The sequence below is a fragment of the Camelus dromedarius genome, chromosome 13, assembly GCF_036321535.1.
Source record: "Camelus dromedarius isolate mCamDro1 chromosome 13, mCamDro1.pat, whole genome shotgun sequence".
Taxonomy (NCBI): domain Eukaryota; kingdom Metazoa; phylum Chordata; class Mammalia; order Artiodactyla; family Camelidae; genus Camelus; species Camelus dromedarius.
In genome coordinates this window covers 28863018-28887817 of record NC_087448.1, presented here as the reverse complement: position 1 = coordinate 28887817, position 24800 = coordinate 28863018, and the positions used below count along the sequence as shown (strand labels likewise).

Sequence of the window (24800 nt, the reverse complement as noted above, 5' to 3'; positions counted from 1 at the left end):
TTGGAGATTTCTATTATGCTTCCAGTGGCATCTCATACTTCTTTTCTCTTCAGAATGTGTGCTGTATATAGACTATTTAATATTGATGGCCAGAGGCAGATAATAAGAAACACAAAAATGCCCATTATATACAAATGGAGTAGCAAAAAATTTTTATTTTTGTAGTGATATCATTAATTTTAAGTCTCTAGACCCACCCCCCCCCAAAAAAATAAATTTTCCTTTGAACAATTCTGAGAGAAAATTTGGATTTCTTCCTAAGGAGAATAAATATTTTATCTCGTAGTGAACAAATTGAAAATGCATCCAATGAAAGATATTGTCCATTGATTCTAAGCTCTCCAAAATTTGACAAATAAAAGGAAATACTACTTTGTTTAATAATCAGTAAGATAAAAGGCTTGGGACAAGGTCATGATTTTAATGACTGCAGTCACTGTTAACGTACTGATTTTTAGTAAGACGTGATCCAAATTTTCATATTATATTACTTGAATGACCTCATGCAGTAACTCAGCAAATATTTCAGTCTTTAGTTTATGTATATTTAGGGTTGGATATTTTAAGGCAAGTGACACGGGTCTTATAAATGAAGTTGTATAAATTTAAAGTTGAATAAAATATAAACTTTAAAAAATGACATGACTGGATGATATTCACCCAAGAATTTTAAAGGACGTCAAGGATGAACTTGAAACTATAGCAAGCGTATAATCTTGCCTGCCTGTGGCCCAGAAACTGAGGACACCAAGAACTACACACTGATAAAGCACACTTCTGTCCTCACTGAGCTTGTAGGATGGGTGAGGGTTGGGATTACTGACTACTTAGGCAAATATAAACCTATGGAAGGGGGTCAACAAAAAATTATATTATAAGTGAACATATTGTAATATTGCACTTGGGCAGTGACTCTACATGTGTATAAGTAGAAGCACAGAATGAAATATGCAGACTTTGAAAAAGGCATTGACAGGCTTCTAAATTTTAGTTTTAAAAAAATTTGACAGACTTCTTAAGAACTGTTATGAGTCCTTAGGGAATTGCTTTTTTCTTTAGTAGTTGAAAGATGAGAGCCAAAAAGTTGGAAATGAAAAGGAACTTAATGAAATATTTCCCAGAGATAACAAAGTCCAATCTTATTCAGTATTTAATATTTTTAAACATAATATTGGAGAAGAAACACAAAGTAAAATCTCGAGTTTGCAAATAGAGAAGTTTTACCGAGTAAATACTAAACTAGTAAGGCAAATCAGAGGAAGCTCTCGGAAAATAAGTAGGCTGATTATAACCAATATGTTTTCTTTTTTATAACCTCTCAGCTCATGTTCCCGAAATTAGCCTGTTCAGAATTAGTCACCAGCTCTAGAAAGTATAATTCTGTTCTATTTTATTGTAAAATTTTCACGCATAGGTAACTAGAAAGGATTTTACAATGAACATCAGTATATCCATCACTTATTTCTGCCATTAGCACATTACTGTACTTGTCTTAATCACATATCTATCCATCTATTCATCCACCAGTCATTTAACTTATGAGAAATTGTCAGACTATTTTCTTAAATATATCAGTAGTTTGTTCCTTTTTATTGTTAGGTAATATTTCATTCATTCTCCAGTTGATGGGCATTTGAGTTATCTCCACTATGCAGACATTATAAATGAAGCTGCTATAAACATTTGAACGTTGACTTTTGTGTGCACATACGTTTTTGTTTTTCTAGGGTAAAATTTAAGAGTGGGATTCTTCACTTCTAGATTGCTATTTGGTTGTTTATTATGGTTTTTATTTCTCTGCTATTTGTTTATTCATTATGAGCATATTTTCCCTTACACCATTGAGAATAGTTAAAATCCCCGCTTTAAAATCATTGCTAATTCCAAAGTCTGGGTCTCCTCTGAGTTTATGCCTGTTGATTGTCTTTTAAGAATAGGTCACATTTTCCTGTTTCCTCAAATGCTGAATAACTTTACATTGTTTTCTAAAATCTTAGAGTAAATTTAGATCTTAACATTATAACTTTTTGTGGAGACTGCATTCTGATAGTGCTGATGTTTTTGTTTTAGCAGGAAATTAACTTTTTTGTACTCAGGCTGCATACTCTGTCTCTTGGGCAGCAGCTCAAGTTTTTTTGGCCTTAGTAGGACTGCTTGGTTTTGCCCTACATGTGTGTTGTTCAGAGGTCAACCAGAGATTCAGCAGAGATTATCCACGGAACTCAGAGTTCCCCTTTTCTGGCTGTCTCTGGAATTCCCTCCTCACCTTAGAACAGCTGGGTTGCCCCAAACTCTACTTTCTGGTCCTTTAAGCTAGAAGGACGCAGAACTTTTTATTGCACCCTTGTCATCCAACTTGGCACACCGTAGACCTACTCTCAGGCTAAAAGCTATTTAAAAAAAAAAAAGACCAGAAGTTCACCAAATGCTGTTCCCTTCTTCCTCTGGGAGATGGACTCCTCTCCAGAATCTGCCTGATTTGGGCCACTTTCCTGTGCCTTCAGGTAGTTGTTCTATATTTTGTCCAGAATTTAAGGTTACTTCTGCGGTAGGGTTGGTCAGATGGGGACTTAAAGAGCCATTACCAGAAGTGGAACCACCTTACAATTTTGTTTCAAGCACAAGTGAAGAAAGAGAAAATCCAGTCTGTGCATGTAGAATATTTGACTCTGAAATCCCGTTTTCCCTAAAAAGCACCGTAGCTTCGTTGGAGAAACTTTTTCTCAATGTGTATTAACTTTGTACTGACATGGATGATGAGGTGTTTTAGGCATCATTAAGAAAAATGTTAGAAGCAAAATAAAACACAACACTAGACCTTGAACAAAATGTACAGTTTTGAACATTGTAACTTTGGTTATTTACACTTCTTACCTATTAATGATTATTGAATTCCTGATATAACCATAAAGTTCTGGGTTTAGAAACTAAAATCTGGTATTTGAGGAACCAAGTTTACTATCTGAGGACATATAAAGATTAGGATGTGTCAGATGAACATCAGCAGCTAGGGAAAAATGTGGTTGAAGTTCATAAAAATCACCAAATCATAAAATCACAGAAGGTGAGGATTGATCCACAAGAGGAAAAACTCAGGACAAATACAAGAAGTTACTACTGTTTCATAGAACAAGGAGTAAATTAATAGAAACTTTAAAAAGGAGCAACAACTGACAAATTTAAATGCCTCAAAAGTGACAGGATCATGACAACTCTGTGTGGTTCACTAAGAGAAACTAAGATATTTGTTAGTTACATCTCTGAGGTTTTGTTGGTTTTTTCTTTTCTTTTTTTTCTTTTTAACATCTCTGAGTTTTGAGACTGAGTTAGGAAAACAAACTTTCCATTTTACTGACACTACTGGATTGTTCTGTCTTTTCCAAGATGGTCTTGATTTTCTTTTTTTTAACCACATGGTGGCAGCATATATCCATATATTTCTTTAACTAGTGTTGAGGTACTCGGAAAATCTTGTCATTTTTGACCCAGAGGCCAAAGTGTTACATTGTTACCTTATTTTCATTTATATTCCTTATTTCCTATCAATTGCCTTAAACCAATCAAATACTATGTTCTAATAAAATTCAATAGATCTATAACTGGGAGGTAGAATTTTTGAAAACTGAAACTTTTCTGGCAAAACATGTAGTCTTCAGATCAAAGATGTCTCAGTTATTACACTGATTTCATAATTACACCTAACAAAAACATTCAGAGACGTTAAAGCCCCACGAGCACACAGTTAATTCTGCCTTTGTTCATGTAATCTGCTGGTTCATGGCAGATATGAAGGGAAAACTGATTTAGAAATGTAATAGAATGTACACCAGAAATTGACACAACATTGTAAACTGACTATACTTCAATTTTTTTAAAAAGAAAGAAATGTAATAGAATGTGATTTTTGACCTTTAAAAAGGAAGTCACTCTTCCAGAAGTGCCAGTTTTAGTGGATTTTTTTTCCCATGTCTTTAGTTTTTTGGAAATAATGTCTAGATACTAACACTGGAAAATAGGGCTCATCTTTTTCTTCAAGTTTAGAGTTTATTTATAAGTGGCAGTAAGTCTATAATTATAACATATCTTGAGCTGTATTACATACATGAGCTTGGGTATGGTACTTAGTGTTTTCGTAAGTGCTGTACTTTTATTTCCTATTTATGAAAGGTCAGAATTTTGGTCCAGTACATGTAGCTTAGCTGTGTGCAGCTGTTATGCTATTGTAGAGTTATTTCAGCATGCTTCTCCCATTTCAAAAGAAAGAAATATTACCAATACCATGTAGGACTTTAGTGAATCTGTACTTTAAAAAGCTATTAAGTTTCATGAGGAAATGGTGAAATATTTTTCTCTTATGAGAACTTTGGTAACTAGGAAGCAAGAAGACTGTTTTGTTCAAGGGAACTTCCTTGTTTAAGAAACATAGTTACGTTTATTGAGAAAAATTCTGCAAGATTACCTTGAGGCTCATCTTAGGGATGCATATGTGAGTAATCCAGTTAATTTTATTTGAATGAAAATGAAGTATTTCATTAATGACACGTACTTGTTATTCGGGTTTTTTTATTTCAGGGAATATTCACTATTTGTTTTCTGAAGTTTCTTTTTTATCCTGCCCAACTGATGAATTTAAAATTCCTTTAAAAGTTACATGTTTTTGAAGATACTCATCATTTATAATTATTTTAGAGTTCTGACAGATTCATTAGTAAACAATAATAGTTTTGCCTCTATACTACATTTAAGTTAAATAAAATAAACATTGCTTAAAACTTTGATTCCTAGATACTTCCATAGGTTCTGATTTTGGTCTGAGATGAAACTAAGAATCTTAGTTTTAATAAACAATCTAGGATTGTAATATGGCAGATTCACAGACCATGAACACAAATCTCATTGATGGAGGTAAAAAACACTTTATATTCATAATTAAATTTCATATTTTAAATATTGTGTGTTATTAATGCCATTACTTGTCTTCAACATAATTAACATATTTTAATGTAATTATAAAATCTAAGAATATTTTGTCGTGGCATTAGCACTGCAAGATTATTTTAAAAACAGCTATCAACTTAATGTGTAAAATATGCATTTCAGCCAAATAATGGCCAGATGCTACCATGGGTCACTATATGACTAAAGTTTCACAGTTCAAATGGAGAGAAATAGTGTCAAAATTGAGTCATCATACTACTTGGTACAGCCATTCCAAACTCAAAACTAAATAAACCCTTCTTCTAACAGGTTAAGTCAAATAATATAGTCGACATAAACTACTGAAAGAATAAGCTTTGCTGTTCAGGCTTATTTAAAAGAGATGTCAACTTAAATGCATTTCCTTTTTCGTTTTTCTTTTTTTTGCCCCAATTCCAGTGATCTGCCTCTTAGCCAAGCTGCCACTCGGGCTAGCAAGCAGCTAGACCTGATTGAAGTTTTGGGCTTTAGGAAAACTAGTGTTCCAGTTATGGGTTGCTATGTAACAAACATGCTAAAAACTTAGTGACTTAAAACAATTTTTATCACAGTTCTGAAGACTGACAGGTTCAGCTGGATATTTCTTACCTGTCTGAGACTGGAGTCGTTGGAAGTCGTTGGCTTCTCCATGTAACTAGTTGGGTGTCTTGCAACATGGCAGTCTCAGGACCTGACAGCTGGTCCCCTGCAGAGTGAGCATTCAAGCGTAAAGAAGCCCAGGCCAAAGCTGAAAGTCTTCTTAGGACATAACTTTGAAGTCCCAGAGCATCACATCTAACATATTCTCTTGGTCAAACAGATCGTTAAGAGGAATGGTCTCCACTTTGCAGTCTGGGAATATCTTGCCATATACAAGGAAAGAAATTGACGAAGGCCATCTTAGAGATAGGCTGCCACAGTTTGGGGTTTTTCTCCCCTGGCCCGAGTGAAAACCTGGACACAGTATGAGAAAGCCCTAAGCAAGGTCGGAACAGATTGTTGGCAGAGCTTAGCCTGTAAAAATCTATTGACTGCCCAACACCCACCTCCAAATAAAGGGATTAAATCTCCTTTGCCTCCAGAAAGCTGAAGAATAAAATATTCCATTGAAAGAGACTTTTATATTGACCTTGAAACTACTCTCAGTTTTGTTTATAAGAAATATGCTTAATGCATATTGATAAAGATTGAAAATTAAAGGATGGGCTTACAGTGATGAAAAATGAACAAGAATGTAATATTAATATAAGATAAGGTGGAATTTAAGATTAAAAACCACAAAACAGGGCAACAAAAACAATAGTATAAGATTTTATAGTCATAAACTACATATTAAATAACATAGTAACTATAAAGAAAAAAAGGCTTTAGAAAAACAAAGAGAAGTTAATGAAAATGTAATAATGGTGGGAAAGTATATAATGTACTTCCTTCAGAATTGGATAGATTTAATAGCCATAAAATAAGTCAGAGATAGAAAAATTAATTCAGTCAGTAATTTTGATTTGTTGGCATAAATAGATCTTAACATTCCTCGACTAGAAAATAAAATTTTTAATATCAGTAGGAGGTTTACAAAACTATCATGTATATTCTTGACCACATAGTAAAATAATAATATTTTAAGTACAGATTTTATAGTTCCTACTTTTATCATAATTTAGTAGCAATAATGAAAAGGTGAGGAGAAATAAACTTGGAAATTAAGAAACATTTTTTAGGTCAAAGGAAAGGAAAACAAGAGAAATATCTTTTAGATCAAAGAGGAAGTAAAAACAAGAAAGCAATGAAAATGAGAACATTTTATATCAAAATCTTTTCGGCACATTTAAAGTTGCACCAGAGGAAAATCTGTAGCCATAAAATGTCTTTATTATTAAAGAGAAAGATGAAAAATGAAGACATGTAGGAGTCATCTTTAGAAAGAAAAAAGAATAGTAAAACTAAGGAGTTATTAGCCATTAATATTGCATGCAGCTCTATGGTGACAGGCTTGAAAACTGAAAGAAATGTCCCAACAAAGCAAGGGTTACTAAGACTCAACAAAGATGGAGAACCTGATTAGAACAGGTCCCATGGAGGCATCACAAAGTAGGTGCAGGTGTGCTGCTGCTGCGGGGGTTACCAGGTTCACAGCTGGAGAAGCCTGATGAGCTCACAGCTGATCTCTATGAGGACGGCTGATTCTGGTTAATTAAACAGTACCAAACTAGTATTGAAAAAGATGGCATGCTCTGAGAAAGATAGTACAAAACAAAACAAAGCTACAGGCCAGTTTTACTTATTACTACAGATGCAAAAATTCTAAATGTATCAAAAGAATAATACTTCATGATTAAATGTTAAAACTATTCTGAAACAGAAAGGATAATCCATTATATCAGCAAGTTAAAGCTAAAGGCCAATGATTGTATGACAATAAAAGATGATAAAATAAAATTTAGTGACCATTCCTAATAAAGAGACTTAAATATTACAAAAAAAAATTAGTAAAAAATTTTATCCTGAACAGCAAAACAAAACTACTGTTAAAATCAGGAACCAGACACAGACTGGGTTGCTCACTATTATCTCACATGGTCTTGGAGGGAGGGCTCTAGCAGGTGCACTAAGAAGAAAAAAAAACTTCATATAAAAATTCAAAAGGAGATTTTAAATTTCTTTCTGTTTAAAAAGCAGCTAAAACTAATGCAGAAGTTTGATACTGTAACTGAATACAGGATAAATGTATAGTCGATCAATAGCATTTCTTTAGGTTTAGAGAAATAACTGCTAGAGATGGACTTGCTGGGGGGAAATAATGCATAAGAAAAAAAATGGATATCTATACAGAAAACTATTAAATCTTACTGTTGTACCTGGAAGCACCATATCTTAGAAAGGACACAAAATCATAAAAAATAGCAATGTTTTCACTATTAATATATTAATTAAATGCAATTATTTTATATTGCAATATTTTTCTTATTTCTGTGTTTGGTTTTTCAGTGGAGAGAAGTGCTGTATAAGGATTGGGATTGGATAAATGATTTTAGTCTATGTGAAAAAATAAATGTTCCAAAATTGCCGAGAAAAGTGTGAGGGAAAAATTTGAAGGGTGGGGGGAAGTGAAGGTGCTGGTCCTACCAAGAACTCATTGTATACTTGAAAACCAATATGATCAACTAATGTCATATTGGCATAGAAACAACCATCAGTAGAACAGAATATAGAGATAGATCTATTTATCTGCCGCAATGAAGGTAGTTCAATTCAGTTGAAAATAATTTTTTTTAGTATAAGTGTCCTAGCACAACTGTATATTCATCTGCTAAAAAAAAGTCCTCACATTTTATAACATATACACATATTAATTCCAGTTGGATTAAAACATTTAGAAGAAAATCTGGGCCGTTACTTCAGCAATCACCCAGATCCTTAATTTAGGGCCCATAGGCCTCCAGGTGTTATGGGAAATGAGTTATTTTCATTTCTTCCTGAAATCTAGCATTTCCTTTGATTATAAATACAAGTAGAAACCACAGTAGGATTGTCACTATGAGTGTCAACATTAGAAATGAGGTATTTTCATATCACAGTATAGTTAGTGCAAATATCTTTAGACAGAGATTGTGCTCGTCACTACTTCCACATTTCTGTAGTTATTAGGCCCCTTACTAGATCGTATCTTTAATACATCAAGTGAAAAACTACATATGTAATTTTCTAAAACATTTTGATAGCTTTATTGCAGTATACAGTTGCCCTTTGAACAACTGGGGTGCTGTCCCTCCACGCAGTGGGAAATCCACATGTAACTTACAGTCAGCCCTCCCTATCCGCTGCGCTGCTTCCGTGAATTCAGCCAACCACAGATCGTGTAGTACTGTAGTATTTATCATTGAAAAAATCTGCGTGTAAGTGGACCCGCAGTTCAAACCCATGTTGTTCAGCTGTAATTTGTTTCCTTTGCAGTTTCGTGTATTTTAATATTTGCTCTTAGAAACATTAGTTTCAGAAGGGGTTCACAAGTATCACCAGATTGCCAATGGGGATTGCCAATGGGGTCTGTGGCATGAAAAAGTTTTAAGAATCCCTAACTCAGATGATTATTAACAGTGCTTCTCAAACTTTAATGTAAATGTGAATCACTTGGGATACTGTTAAAATGAAAACTGACATGGTGGTTCTTGGATAAGGCCTGAGACTATCGATTGTTAGCGTGCCTTCCAGATGGTATTGGTGCCCCTGGCATGTGCTGGTTCACGGACTGCGCTGCCAGTAGCTAAGTTCTGAAACTGAACCATCCAATACAGTGGTCACAACCATATGTGGCTGTTTAAATATAAATTAAGATTCAGTTCCTCAGTCTTACTAGCCACAGGTGGTTAGTGGACTACCATATCGGATGATGCAGTTACAGAACATTTTCATCATGGCAGAAAGCTCTGTTGGACAGTGTTGTTCTAGACGTTGGGGTAATCTTAGCCAAGACAGGGAAACGAAAAGCTTTAAAGGAGACAAGACACCACAGGCGAAGTTTAATATTTAAAGTACACATTTGGGGGAAAAAATTGTAATCAGATTATCAGATTCAATATCAGCACTATTTAAAGCTCTTAGAAATTAACAGTTTACACTTGAGAAGAATAGGCAAAGACTGTAAGTAGGCATTTCACAAAAAGTACCAATCCAAATGGCCAGGTACTCAAACTAGCTAGCATCTTGGGAAATACAATTAAAGTAACAGTGAGATCTTAGGTTGGCAAAAATGAAAAAGGTCTAACACTTACGTAGATAAGGAAAAAGATACACATGTTGCTGGTGAAAGAGTGAACTACTGCAGCCTTTTGGAACAAACATCTAGCAACATCCGTTAAAATGGAAAGTAAGCGTTCCTCAACACATCAACCCACTGCTAGGACTCTGCCCCATGGAGTAGAATACTAGCACAAAGGATACATATACAAGGAGGTTTAATTTACCACAGCCGGCACTCAAGGAGGGGAGAAGGGGCTGAAAACACAGTAAATGCCTCTGACTGCAGCAACAGGGAAGTGATTGCAACAACCATGGTGCAGTCTACACTGTGGAATATTGTGCAGTCATTGACAAGAATGAATTGGAGGATATCATTAATTAGGATTTACAGAAGAAATTGCTAAGTGAGAAAATACAGATGCAGAAGACTCAACATAATGATTCCTTTGCTTTTTTTTCTTTTCCTTTTTTTTTTCCCTTTTTTTTTTTGGTTGGGGATAAAAATGACCATCCTCCTCCCATCTGTATTCCATGTGTACCTAAGCATATAAACATAGAGAAAATAAGGAAAATGCATGTTATTTAACATGAGTTATCTGGGGAAGAGAGGGAAGAAAGAGATCAAAAAATATAAAAATCCTGCTCTTAAACTATCAGTATGTGTGATAATTCCACTATACATATCTTTGCAATTATTTATATAAAGTTGTTAGTGTATGTTTAAGCTGTTAAAGTGTTTAAAATAAAATTATAGTAATAAAATTAAAATTATAGTTATTTACTGGTGAAACAAAAATGACTTTCTTTTGCCTTGAATAAGTCACCTGTTTTTGCATCATATATTCTCATTTGCTTCAAGAACTAAAAAAAATTATTTGAACTTCACTATAAATTGGTGAATCAACTTAGTTTCTTAATTCTTCCTATCCACATTTGTTAATACTTTTAATGCTTGTCTAAATCACTGGAAAGTCATGGGAAACCACACTTTTTTGCATTGATGTACTTAAATTCTTTGAATCATAAGGGAGATTTTAAAGATAATTTAGTCACTCAGTCTCTTTTAAAATGTTAAGATTTAAATGTTTTTGGTTCAGTCATATTTGAGTCAATATGTATTGAAATACCAATATTTCAAATTTGTTTTAATAGTTTGCTGAATAAAATGTTGGCAATAAAACTGCCTCTCAACACATCAGCATAACATTTAACAGTGGAGGGTTCTAGATCCTTGAGCTAGTTATGAATAATAGTAATATAATGTTTAGTACAATAGTGGGCACATAAAAATAAATAAGCCAGTGAATCAGTTAGGGTTCTCACTTTGCAGAAGCAGCAGTTAAGATTCAGAGAAACTGACTTGCTAGAGCACTTAGCAGAGACAGATTTGAGTCCACGTCTCTATCTTAATTTAATGTCCACAACTTGGTGCAAGTTACCTTTCTTCATCTCTCATCTCTTCCTTCATAATTAAAAAAAAAAAATTCCTTTTAGAAAAGCTTAAACTGTTATGTCTGAATTCACATTTATTGGAAAGATACTTAGAATTATCATGTAATACAAAATATTGAAATTTTCATGTTTTCTTTTTCACCCACAGTGGACTTGTAATATTTCAGTTTTGTCTCTCTTTTTTTTTTTAAGACTTAAGTGCAAACATCTTTTAAAATAATATGTTTCTTGAAGATCTTAACAAAAAAGTAGACTCTGGCAGCGAAACAGACTTGTTTCTTAACAGTCAAAAGGTTAATTAGGTTTCTTGTTCTTTTCAGTATTTAGTTGCTTGGAGTAAGTAGATTACAGGCAATGTGAAACTTGTAAGAATTCTGAGGAGTGAATTCTCACTTTCCCAGAATAGCTAACCAAGACATTGCTTCTCATTCACTAAACTGCTATCCAATGTAAACTGCTTCTGCTTTGAACCATTGACCATAAGGTAAATGGCACTATATCCCATTTCTAATTTTCTTAGCTGCACTATCTACCCCCGGGCAGATCACTTCATTTATTAAAGAATTATTTTGACACATAGGTTACCACTTTCTACTTAGTTTACATGGTGTGAAAAACAAAAGATTTAAATGATGCTTGGAAATTCATCATATCTAAAGTAATTGCTTTTTGGTTTACAGCTGCCGACTGTTGAAAATGTGCCTATTTAATTGCATCTTTGAATACATTTTTACTCTTTGTAGAAAACATTTAGATTCATGTTAGTTTGTCCAATGATTTTTTTCTAGATATATTTAAGAAATAATTGTGATAATTGTTTTAAAAAGGGAGTCCAAAATTAACTATGATTTATGCCTGTGCCATATTTGAACCCATAAAACTTACATTTGAAGTCTTTTACCACCCTGGATTTGAGCAGTAAATAATATTAACTTCCAATCAGTGGTTTTATAGATTCCACAGAACAGATTATTTTAAAAAAACAGGAGCTTGAAATTAAAAGAATGAACTACATATGAATTCAAGCACCTAGATTCTAGCTCTATCTCTGCTAGCTCTGGAATCCGGGACAAATCATTTAACCACTCGAGGCCTTATAGTTCTTATCTTGGGAATAAGATAGTAGTAGATTATGTCCAGTGTATCTTTCCATCTCTGAGATTTTGTAATTGCAAAATGCTCAGCTTCTGTTATTTGGGAACAAGAGGCTTGCGGGCGGGGAGAGTGGGGGAAGGCATCTCAATATAAATATAAAAGGTCTAATAGTTGATAACTTTGCCAAAACACTGTGTAATACATGTTTTTCAGTTTCTTATATCAAACAAACAGCAGAGAAATATATGGAGTAAAATGCATGTCTCTTCACTACGCCCTTCCATCCTGCTCAGCCCTTCTCCCCTTCCGCATGACTCTCACTTGTCGCCTCTTCCATTCCTAAGGCAAGCATCCTCGCAGAACTTTTCCCCAGTTAACATTTTCCTGGTTGAAGCCTCTTGTTTCACTTTTTTTAAATGTCTGTATAATAAAGAAATCTTAACTGACTTTTCACAAAGTGAACACACGCATTTAACAACCACCCAGATCAAGAAAGAGAAGCCCCTTTCATGGTGTCTTTCTCAAAATCCTTGAGAAAATTCTGCTTGTGTGTTGCATAGATATCATTGTTTCAAATGGGGCATTTTATTTGCAGATTTATAATATTCTTTGATTTCAGTTGGAAAACTGATGAATTCTTGTTTCTTTTCTTTGTTTTTGTGGGGAAGGTGATTAGATTTATTTATTTATTTTAGTCCTGGGGATTGAACCCAGGACTTCCTGCATCCTAAGCACACTCTCTCCCACTGAGCTATGGCTTCCCGCCCCCGATGAGTTAACACTTTAAGTTTTAAAGCCACTGTTTCTACATCCTGAGCTAGTTTTTCTAAATGCTAGTGCTGCATAGTCCATTTATATTTCAACATTAGTTGAGTCTCCAAACGTTTCCAGTGTAACTACTATGGGAGGGTTGTTAGGTGTGCAGAGAAATGGCAGGTCTTCAAGGAGCTCCAGGGTCTTAAGTGGGTGTGGGGGAAGGCGAGGGTTTATAGGCAAGACAAGAAAACATGCAATTACCATAACAGATTTACTTTTTTCAGGCTAGAGATAGCCTTCTGTTATTTCCTCAGATGAATAATTTAGGAGACGGAAAAGATGGCATTAACCCTGGCAATCAAAATCAGCTCCATTCTAGGTATACAGAAAACTGGCAAACATTTGAAATCTTCTCAGTGACTTGAGTTGTCTTTATTTTCCTCTGCAGTTTTTTTTCCCCTTGATTACAAAAGGAAATTGAGACTTGCTGTTACCCAAACCTATTTACTATCTATTTAGAAAGTTTCTATTAGAGAGGGCTGGTGACTGGAAGTTTCATGTGTGTCTGTATGTTTGAAAAGGTTTAAGTTTTTCACTTCTTTAGTTTTGGACTATTAACATCCTCTTCTGCTCATCCTTTTCCATAGACATTAATTGTAAACCTTATTCCATGTAAGAGGCAGAGTGCTAGATGCTAGGATTATAGAAAACTTACTTAAATTTTCCCCTAAGATGTGAGAGGCAAATAATGGCCGCTCACAGCACCTGTGATATGTTTTCTGACAGAGGCGAGAACCAGGTGCTGTGGGAAAATATAAGGCAGACTTCTCACGCAGATTGGGGACTTGGAGTTTTCCCACAGAAGTCGATACTGAGTTCAAGACAGGAGGAGTGTGTAGGAATAATACAACGTAGTCTTTTCTGCTCTCTTTAGCCCTCACCTTAAAATTCTACCCAGTCATGCGTTTAGGTTTTTTCTCTTTTCTTTTTTCCCAAAGTTATGCCTTTATTTTATTTGCTGATAGTAAGTGAGGCAGATTTTATTTCAAAAAATAAAAGTAATAGTTTTATTTAAGGGGGAAGTTTTTCACTTGAAAAGTCCTGAGGAAAAGAGTTGGTAGGATATATACATTCCTGTACTGAACTTCTGCTTATATTTGGTCATATGGTATTTAAAGAAAAATATATATGTACATGTATATATATACATTACATATACATGTATGTATAAAATATGTGCACACACATATCCATATGTCCCATGACTCTGCACCGGGAGTTTATATCTCATGTATTTCAGGGCCAGGTACTGACATCCTCTCTAGATCTTTCTACTTTTAGATCTTGGCACTCCCCCGCCTTACATAGACCCCTGTTTTTTGGAACATTCATGTCACCTTGTAACCTGCCTCATTGGCAGACCACTGGGACGTGGTGTGTTGTTTAGTGGAACCCATGCTCTAGATTTAATCTTCTTTCCTGCTTCGTTGCTGCCTGGGTTGCTTCTTGTGATTCATCCTCCACAACCTTGACCTTGCACTTAATTAATCTCACCTTGAATGAGCACCTCTTCTCCACTTTAGCACTCGGGTTCATGGCCCGCATTCTGTTCCTTGTCACCCAGAACTGATTTACTTTTAAAGTGATCAATTCAGGTTGATCACTAAACATACTACTTCCTCTGTTTCCATGTTTCCCAGTCATTGGCTTCCACCCTCTTTTTAACAGGATTTCCAATCCGTGTAATTTATTTTTTTATCCATCTCCTCCTAAATATGTTTTCTTCCCTCTTCATCATGTTATCAGTCTTAAACTTTTCTCTTGTCAATGTTATTTAATTCCTCCCAACTGTCTTTTTATCAAACCTGCCTCTCAACCCTTTCTAGGAAATCACAGAGGCACCAGCAAGCGCTTTTAAGTTTATTGTTACCGATTTCAAATGGGCCCACCCAATTGTGCTGTAATTCTGTTTTTTCTAGTTCTCTCATTTTTCTCAGAGGTTGTTTTAGGCATTGACGTCTCTCCTCACATCTCCATTTTCCCTCTTTCCTTCTCCCTCTCAGCAGATGAGAAAATGGAAAATGGAAATCCTTAAAGGAGAACTCCCACAATTTCTTGCCACAAACATATTTAATCTGCCCTCATTCTGTTTGGTTGGTTGGTTGGTTCTTACTGTTTATAATGTGAAGAGGCTTACTCTCAAGGGGTCGAAAAATCACGTGCCTTTAGTAACCAAGTGGGTAATACAAAATATTGTGAAGGGTACGGAGTAGTTCTGTGACTTGTAGAGAACTGATAAGAGCGACCAGAGGACATCCAAATTTAAAATCAGGTTTGTTTGTTTATGGAAGTACAGTCAGTTACAGCGTGTCAGTTTCTGGTAGTACTCCATATGGGCTGGAGAAAAGCCTGCCATGGTGGGCGTGGCCGCTGGTCTAAGACCAGTCTTCACAGTGAAGAGGGAGCCCATCCCCTGTGCCCTTCACCACATCCATTTTTCTCCAGTATCAGTCCCTCTTTTGCTGTTCTTTCCCATCCATATTTGAACATTTTCAAGCTCGTCTCATCTTTTAAAAACCTTCACTTATCCCTATTTTCTTCTCTAGTTACTTCACTTTCTCCACTGTATTCTTAAACTAAGGAGAGTTGCCTGCAGTCTTGATGTTTGACAAATTTAGATTGGAGTCCTCCCTGTATGTTCATGAGGTCTGAGACATTTTTTCTCTTCAAGCCTCAGTTTCCTCATCTCTAAAAATGAGGATAATACTTATGCCCAGTCATAAAGTTAAGTATTCAGTGAGAGAACGCATGTAAAATAGCACCAGAAAGGATGTATTGCATGTTCAGATAAATTTGCTTTTGTCCCTGGCAGTCTACCTTCCATCCCTATCCCTGAATACTTAATGGGTTGGTTTGTTGTTTTTTTCTCAGTAGTAATTAGTACCACCGACAGCTTCGTCTCCTCAGAGCAGCTCTTTGGCATTTGTCTGTGACACACCCCAGGCTCCCCTCTGTTTCTGTGAATATTCCCTCGGATACCCTGGACTTTTTGCCCTTCCTTCACCCTTTAAATGTTTATATTCCTCAGGATTCTGTCTTGGTCTTTGTGCTGTGATGAAGGTAAAGCTATCAATTTGGCTATAATCTCTCTGGTAGCCAAAGCAAAGAAGAAGCAGTGTGATGATATTAATTGACAGTTAATGATCATTTAGGCATTTTCACAAGCACTATGTATGTATTACTTGTTACAGTCTTCACAGCAACTCTCTGAAGTAGATGAAGACACTGAAGTACAGAGAGGTCAGCCTGCCCAAAGTCTTACTGTAGGTTATTCAATTCTAGACAGTTGAATTCTGGAGCTGTCCATCCTAACTATAACATTATTCACTCTCCCAAAACAGTTACATGATTAGTAGTGTTTAGAAGGGTAAAAGTATTCTTCAAGGGAACTAAAGCATCTTCTGGGACTTAGATCTGAAAAGATGTATACGATGATTCTTCAGGGAGGTTTAGAGCATCCTCAGCTCTGATCCTGTAATAAATACCATCTAGTACCATTCCATTCTTATGGAGAACATCAGTGTAGAAGAACATAATACTATACCGAAGCAAAACACACCCAATATAGTTTTTCCATAATTACCATTTTTCAGACAGCCCTAGACAGAAATTTGGGAGCTAACATTTTACTCATGTCTAATAGTTAAAAAGGACAAAACACTGTCTTAGTCATCTTTGTATCTACAGTGTCTCGCCCAGGACCAGTCACTTAGAACTAGTTCAGTCAGTATTTGTGGACTGAATGTGACCAAACTGAGCTGGCTAGCTCGTTAAAAAAGAATGACTTGTGACAGGCTGTATTTAATGTGACAGGTTCTGGGGGTGGAGTTGATGACTGCTGGCAAGATCGAATGAGTTCAAAGAGGAAGAATAAGTAGGAACTCCATCCCCACGTCTTGCTTCTCCTCTCCATTTCCATGTTCATTTATTTCTTCATTAACTTATTGAAAAGTATTTCATTCTTACTGTATACCAAGTACTGTGTAAAGTAATGAAGATCCAGTGGCAAAAAAGACCAAGTCCCTGCCCTTAAGATGTTTACACTCTGATGAGGTACATGGAAAACTACTTTGATGATACAGTGAGAACCCTACTCTAAAGGAGGCAAATATTCAGCTCTTCAGGTGAGGAGGAGAGGTTAGAGAAAGCACAGTGCATTCAGAGAACTTCAGATCTTTAGTAGGCTTGAGGTGAAGTGTAAATGTGAGAAATGGTGAGAAATGAGGCTTGTAGTAAGCAGGTTAAGGTATGCTTTTAAGATTTTCACTTCTGCCCCCTCCCCTGTCTCTCTACAACTGCTTTCTACTAGTCTGGTGAGTCCAAGGAAGATCAATCTAGGAATATGCCCCAAGTGCCACAGAATTTCCTATTTTGCTGAACACAACAACCGAAACTGCATGGGTTAATCTCTTCAGTTAACTGTTTTTCTTTGTAGACGTTTGATATTCATGTGTCTCTTCCTCTCTAAATTGGGAACTCAAGAATAGGGGCTGTGTGTCATTCATTTCTGTGCCTTTAGTAACTCAGTAAATGTTGAAAACATCATTTAACATTGGTAGTCATTTTATGTATTATTCTATTAAAGCATAGCTGTCCTATTTTTTACTGTGGAAAACAGAGCTCAAGTTATAAACAAATGAAATTATAAACTCGTCTGTGAATTGATTACCCCTCTTTGAGTAGGAAAAAATTACTAATAGAAAAATGGAGGGTTTTTTTTTAAATTACAAAAACACTCAGAGCTTAACAGAAGAATTTGGTACAGAATTTGGTTGAGTATGTTTAGTTTGAAATATTTTATGACTATTTTGGCTTATAGACTTATGAGGAAGATCGCAGAAACTACTCTGAGCTTCAAATCAGATGTCAGCGTTTGGCCTTAGAATTAGCAGACACAAAACAGTTAATTAAGCAAGGTGACTACCGTCAAGAGAACTATGACAAAGTCAAGAGGTAAGTGGTTAAGATGGCTCCAGCAGTGGTTCTCATTTATAGCTTGCATCTGAGTCACTTGAATTCTTACCATCAACATTTGTAGTTCTATGTTGTATCTTTTTTTTTTTTCCCTGTCTCCATAGTTTTATCTTTTCTGGAATATCATATAGTTGGAATCATGCCGTATGGAACCTTTTCAGATTGGCTTCTTTGACTTAGTAATGTACATTTGAGTTTCTTCCATGTCTTTTCATGGCTTGATAGCTTATTTGAATAATGAGTAATATGTCATTGAATAATATTTATTGAATAATAATATTTCATTGAATAATGAATGATATCCCATTGTCAAGATGTACTGCAGTTTATTTATCCACTTACCTACTGAAGGACATCTTGGTTATTTCCAAGCTTTGGCAATTAGGAATAAGGCTGCTATCATCATACACATGCTGGTTTTTGTATGGACATAAGTTTTCGATTCCTTTGGGTAAATACCAAGGAGCATGAGTATACTTGTATGGTAAGAGTATGGTTAGTTTTGTAGGAAACCATTAAACTGTCTGCCCCAAAGTGTCTGTACCATTTTGCATTTCCAACAGCAACGAATGAGAGTTCCTGTTGCTCCACATTCTTGCCAGTATTTGTTATCACCGTTCTGGACTTTGACCAGTCTAATAGGTGTCTAGTAGTATCTCGTTTTAATTTGCACTTCTCTGATGACATGATATGAAACATCTTTTCACGTACTTAGTTGCCATCTGTGTCTCTGCTTTCGTGAGGTATCTGTTAAGGTCTTTGGCTCATTTTTTAATTGGTTTATTTGTTTTCTTACTGTTGAGTTTTAAGAGTTCTTTGTATGTTTTGGATCACAGTCCTTTATCAGATATGTATTTGGCAAATATTTTCTCCCAGTCTGTGGCTTGTCTTTTTATTCTCTTGACATATCCTTATTCTTCATTGACAAAAGCATGCAGTTTTGGCAGTTTGTTGGATTTAGACTGTATTTTTATATCGATTGTTTTCATCTTATTTAGAAGTTGTTTTTGTCCTTTCAAATGTAATACCTTATAAGATAGGAACTCAGTGAAGTCCCAAATGTGTAGATTTTTTTTTAAATCTTACTTGATTATTTTTATTTTATGGACTAAATTAAATACTTCACAATTTTATCTGAAGTTTTTTCAGCTATTCCTTTTTGACAAAAAGCACACATACTTTCATAAAATAACACTTTCTGAAGATAAGTTTCCCACTGTGTTGTTACTGAGTAGCTATAACAAATAATTTTCCTTTTGCTGGAACATACTTTCTGTTGTTTGTACATTAATGAACCACTACTTAGCTGCATGTCCCTAGGTAAATCTCTTATTCTAAGCCAGAGATGGGGCTAATACAAATAACTGTACATATAAATTAAGATCAAATAAAGTAATATTTCTGAAGTCTTTATATTATATTTGTGTGTGTGTGCATATATATATATATAGAGAGAGAGAGAGGGAGAGAGGGAGAGATTATCCTAATAGTACACTGCTGAATCTACCTGCATCTGAAATAATTCTTGAACTATCGTAGTCCTTCGGTGAGTTTTTGTTAAATGAATGAATGCTTTAAAAATTGTATAACACCATTAAGTAAATTTATAAGGATTTGGGCTATGATGTTGGTGCTTCTACTCCCAGCATGACTGACATGCAATATGTATTATTATGTGTGTCTTGCTATGTCAAAATCTAGTGATTATTGGAGCTTGAAATCCATGAGAGCTATACCATAGGGCTTTTGAATAAAGCTAGATTTTAAAAGACTTATTTCAAAATGAAGTAGATTGTGTTGGTAGATACTTTGAGTTGGTATTTTGATGTCCTCTCTACCACTATTAGTCTATGACAGTAACAGGTAAAATATGAAAAAAGAAAACTAAAATTCAGAGAATTCTAGAGTGGCCATGAATGAAGGGTAAATGAACCAAGATGAGACATGAGTTGATACTGAAGCTGGGTGATGAAAACGGATTGGGGGAGGTATCATTTTATCATCTCTATTTATATATATTTTATTTTCTATAATGAAAACCTAGGAAATAAAAACATAGCCCTGATCAAAAGCATAATAAGCATCCTCATATACTAGAAATGAAACAGAAAACCAAATAAGCAAGGGTGCCTCAAACTGTGAGTCCTTTGGTTCACTCAATAGGAAAAACAGATTTTTTTTAAATGGTCTGGTCACAAACATATAAGATAAACTGGGGAAAAAAAATCATTTTATGTCCTTGATAAATTCTCAGAAATGTGCAAACAGAAAACCGGTGTATGAATATTAACTGCGTCATTATTAGAAAGACTTCAGATGCTTTTCAACAGTAACGTGGAGAATAGATTATGATTTATTTTTATGATGTAATTCTATGTAACAATTAAAATCATTAAATTAGACCTGAATGTATCTCTATGGATAAGTCAAACACATTAAATTTTAAAAAGCAGAATGCTTGTGGCCATCTTTCCTTCCACCACCCCCAAAAGAAAAAAACATTTCTTTACTTTCTGGCATAATATAAAATTCTCAAGTTTATTTTGTAATTTCAGTGTCTCAGCCCTTTCTCAAAGGAGTCTTGGTTCCTTTTAGTGGAGAATGCTATTGAGAAATTAAGATTTGGGTGCTGGTGATTGCTACAAAGATCATTGTTTCTAGGCCCTTCCAGAAGGCAGAGGCCCTGGAGAGGAGAGTGGGAAGATGGCTTAACACACTATAGATAAGATCATACTGATACCTCTAAGTCCAGTTCAACACCACAATAGCGAGTTGGGGGGGGGGGCCAACTGGCCAAATATGGTACAACTTGAATATCAGGATGAATATTAACAGTAATGAGTTATTGTTATTAATCCATTGAATAGAATAAGAATCCTGGAGTATGTACCAAGAAATAAAGAGGGTCTTCACAGTAGAATGCCAGCCAGTAAATATATATGCATGTTAGAATTACCATTTTGTAACCTCATAATGCTGTTTGATTCAGAATCATTGGAAGTTAAAGCCATTGAGTAAAAGTATGTTAGAACAGAGCGTTAAAATATGTCCCACAGATTACTCATTAATTGCAAAGGGCAAAAAGTTACCTTTACAGTTGAGAATTTTGGCAGATACCACCTTAAGCAAATGATCAAAGTTATTACCACCGATCATGGGGTAAAGTGACATCACGTGCCTCTTTATTTGATGTACTGAGGACACATTATCACTTCTGCAGTATTCCTGTCCAAGGTGCTCAATCTGAAGCTAGTCATAGGAAAACATCAGACAAATGACAGTTGAGCAACATTCCATAAAACAGTTGGCCTGTGCTCTACAAAAAGTCAATACTGTGAAAGACACAGAAAGGCTTAGGAGCTGTTCAGGGTTAAGGAAGACTAAAGACATGTGACATCCAAATGCAGTGCATGGTGATGCACTGACTCCTGGGCCAGGGAGAAACTTGCCATAATGGACGTTTTGAGAACAATTGACAAAATTTGAAAAAGGATTATATATTAGATATTGTATTAGGGCTAAGGCTCCTGAATTTGATAATTCTGATTATATGAGAGAATGTCTTTAATCTTAGGAAATTCACACCAAATTATTTGGGGATATAGGGACCTAATGTCAGCATGTAATTTAAATAGTTGAGAGGGGAAAAATGCACATGTAGGAGAGTGTGTGTGTGTGTGCGCGCGCACGTAGTGTCATACCTGTATTTATGTGTATATATGTTTACATATATGAACAACAGAGAGGGAGACAATAGATATGACCAGGTAATATTTAGTAAATATTACAAAGTAAATATGACAGAATGCTAACAATTGGAGAGTAAAAGTGTGTTAAAAAATATGATATGGAAACACTAAATTCATCTTTGTATCTAGGGGATAATATGGGAACAGGGAGGAAAATAAAGGGAACTTGAGGTTCACTCAGAGTGTCCTATCTTTTTAAAAAACAGAACAAAACTTTAATGCAAATATAGACAAATGTTAGCTGTTGTCAACTGTGGATAGGAAGTTCATGGGTGTTTTGCTCTGTCATGCTTCATAATCATTTTGTACATAAAAAACATCGTAGCAAAGGGAGCATGATCATTACCTTGTGAGAATAATATTTACATGTAAAAGCAGAAAATACTTAATATGTACCAAAATATTAATACTGATAGTCATCTTTAGTTACGGGTTTATGGGTAATAGTTGTTTTTTTAACTTGTGCTTGCTCAAGTATAAGCAGAATATTTGTTAAGCAGAAGAAAAAAAAGTCTTTCTAAATGAGTTATTGAATCTATTGAAAAGAAAAACAGTTCTGAATAGCTCTATCCATGGACACACCAGGTGAGTAGATGAAATAAAGCGCAAATGAACTGATTCTGGCTGGAGAGGGAAAGTTAAGAATTAGTAAATCAAAAAAAATTAAAAAAAGAATTAGTGAATCTATTTTTCTGCTCATTTTTAAGATGCTTGTTTGTAGGTTTGGTACAATTCTTGGTTTTACTGTGTCAGGGAAAAAGCTGATCTGAAAATGGGAATTATGATCTCTGAGTAGTCATTAACAATTTGTGAATGAAATAGTCACAAGAATGCCTGCTTGTGTATCTGCTATGCAATCTGAGTGATGAGGTAAGGGTTTTTTATCTTAACTGAACTGAAAGCCTAAAGCCATGTATAAATTCTTTAAAAGTTTTGGCTTCAAGATTAGGTTGAACTTTAACGAAAAAGAGTATGAAAACGAATATATGTATGTATATGCGTGACTGGGACATTGTGCTGTACACCAGAAATTGACACATTGTAACTGACTGTGCTTCAACTTAAAAAAATAAAGATAGTTTGAAGATGATTAGTGTAAAGATACCAGAGTGTACCTTAACAAGTTTTATTATTTACTTTGTTCTTTAGTGCAGTTTACTTATTTATTTTTTAAAGATAATTCATATTTATGTATCTGAACGTCTTCAACAGAGTTCCTTCTAAATTTGAAAAGCAGATACTTTATTGTTCGTAGAACAAAACTGAAGTCCCACTGCTAATGTCTCTGCTCAGTTTCCTGAAACACAATCAACCCTTTTTAAATGTTCATTGTAAAAAGAGTTGTAAAATTTACATATGTATTTGAATTTTAGTAATAAATAAATAAAATAAAAATAAATTTTTATTTTAGTAAAAATAAATAAGTAAATGGACTTGAATTTTTTAGTGAGCGTGATGCACTTGAACAGGAAGTAACTGACTTACGGAGAAAATATGAAATACTTGAAGCCACTCACATAGCTCAAGCCAAAGAAAGAAGTGAATTATCAAAAGAGGTAAGCTGATAGAATCTCTTGTGTTTTGTTGTACAGTGGTTGTGGATGTAGCCCAGGGCAGAAATTGTGGGAGGGACATTTTTTTTCCCCCTTTTTGATGTAGTTGCCAGAAAGAAGGGATTTTTCGTAGCTCTGTTTGGATGAAAAATTTCCAGGTTAAGAATTAGCCCTCTTTCTGTGGTAAGAAAAAGCACAAATGAAAGAAAATGATACAGTAAGCCTTGCAAAGTAAGATGACATTGCTGTGGACACTGCCTCTGTGTGTGTGTGTGTGTGTGTAGGTAACCACCTTACAGCAGACTGTTACTTTACTGCAAAAGGATAAAGAGTATCTCAACCGGCAAAACATGGAGCTCAGCGTTCGTTTTGCCCATGAAGAAGATCGTCTTGAAAGACTTCACGCTCAACTTGAAGAAACCAAAAAGGCTAGAGAAGAGATGTATGAAAAATATGTAACATCAAGGCAAGATTTACATCATTTTCCATAAAATAGATACAAATGAACACCAGCATTTTTGAGGGAACTCTTGGCTTTGGGGAAGAATAGTGGGGTTTTTTTTGTTTTTTTGTTTTCTTTTAGTGTCTATACAGTGATGATAAGATAATGGTTCATTTTGTTTTCTCATAAGATACTCACATTTTAATTGATTTTTCTTTAAGACATTGTGTTTTTTTCCAACAACCAAAAGCCTTTTGCTTTTAGGTAGGGATATGTGTGTGTGTATGTGTGGGTGTGTGTGTGTGTGGGGGGGGTGTGTATACATACAGGGATATGTGTGTGTGTGTGTGTGTGTGTGTATGTGTATATATATATACATATATATATATACATACTGTAACTATTCTTATTTTTTCTTATGATACAACCTTTTTTACTTCCTAGTGACTAAGACCTCTGTATAAGTGTTTTATGAAAGTATATAAATATCTCTATAGTAGTATCTTTTGAAGTTAATGTGGTCGTGTGAAGCCTGACTAAGCTGACTTTTTCCTGACTGTGTGAAACAAAAGAACAAGGAGACCGCATTGCTTACTGGGTTAAGACACAGGCTCTAGAATAAGACTCCTGCCTTTCAGTCCTGTCTTCTCTCTTCAACTGGATGCATAAGCTGTTACAGTTCCTTTATACCAATAGCCCTTATAATCCTCGAGTGGTTTTATTTTTATCAGCATTTCAAAAACCAAAACAAATTCTAAACTTTATCCTTTAAGATTTCACATGTTCGTACCTTTTTCCCCAGCTTTGGTATTTTTGATCAGTTTGTGCTTCTGCTGCCCTGTGTAAGGCTTTGTGACTTTGCTGGGAGGTCACAGTGGCTGTGGTCATTGTGCTTAGAAGGAAAGGCTTTGTAAAGAGTCTATTAGGGTCTTTTTTTTTTTTTTTAAAGATTATTTGTCTCCCAAAATGCACCACACCAGATTATTATCTAAATGAAGGACATTCCATAATGCATTAGTTTTC

The 24800-nt window shown here is 35.0% G+C and overlaps 1 protein-coding gene across 4 annotated transcripts in view; it reads left to right on the top strand.

The window, feature by feature from the left end:
• The window catches only part of PIBF1 (progesterone immunomodulatory binding factor 1), a 171044-nt gene that overhangs the window by 14016 nt on the left and 132228 nt on the right, over nucleotides 1–24800 (top strand). For 3 of the 4 annotated variants that reach the window (XR_010383595.1, XM_010978782.3, XM_031466110.2), the window contains 3 exons: nucleotides 17879–18012; nucleotides 23230–23338; nucleotides 23620–23801. Coding sequence is in view for 3 of the 4 variants with exons in the window: in XM_010978782.3 (XP_010977084.1) it covers nucleotides 17879–18012; nucleotides 23230–23338; nucleotides 23620–23801 (425 nt within the window). In the remaining variant the exon portion in view is untranslated. The remainder of the gene's footprint in view (nucleotides 1–17878; nucleotides 18013–23229; nucleotides 23339–23619; nucleotides 23802–24800) is intronic. The other variant, XM_010978783.3, reaches the window with a different exon arrangement.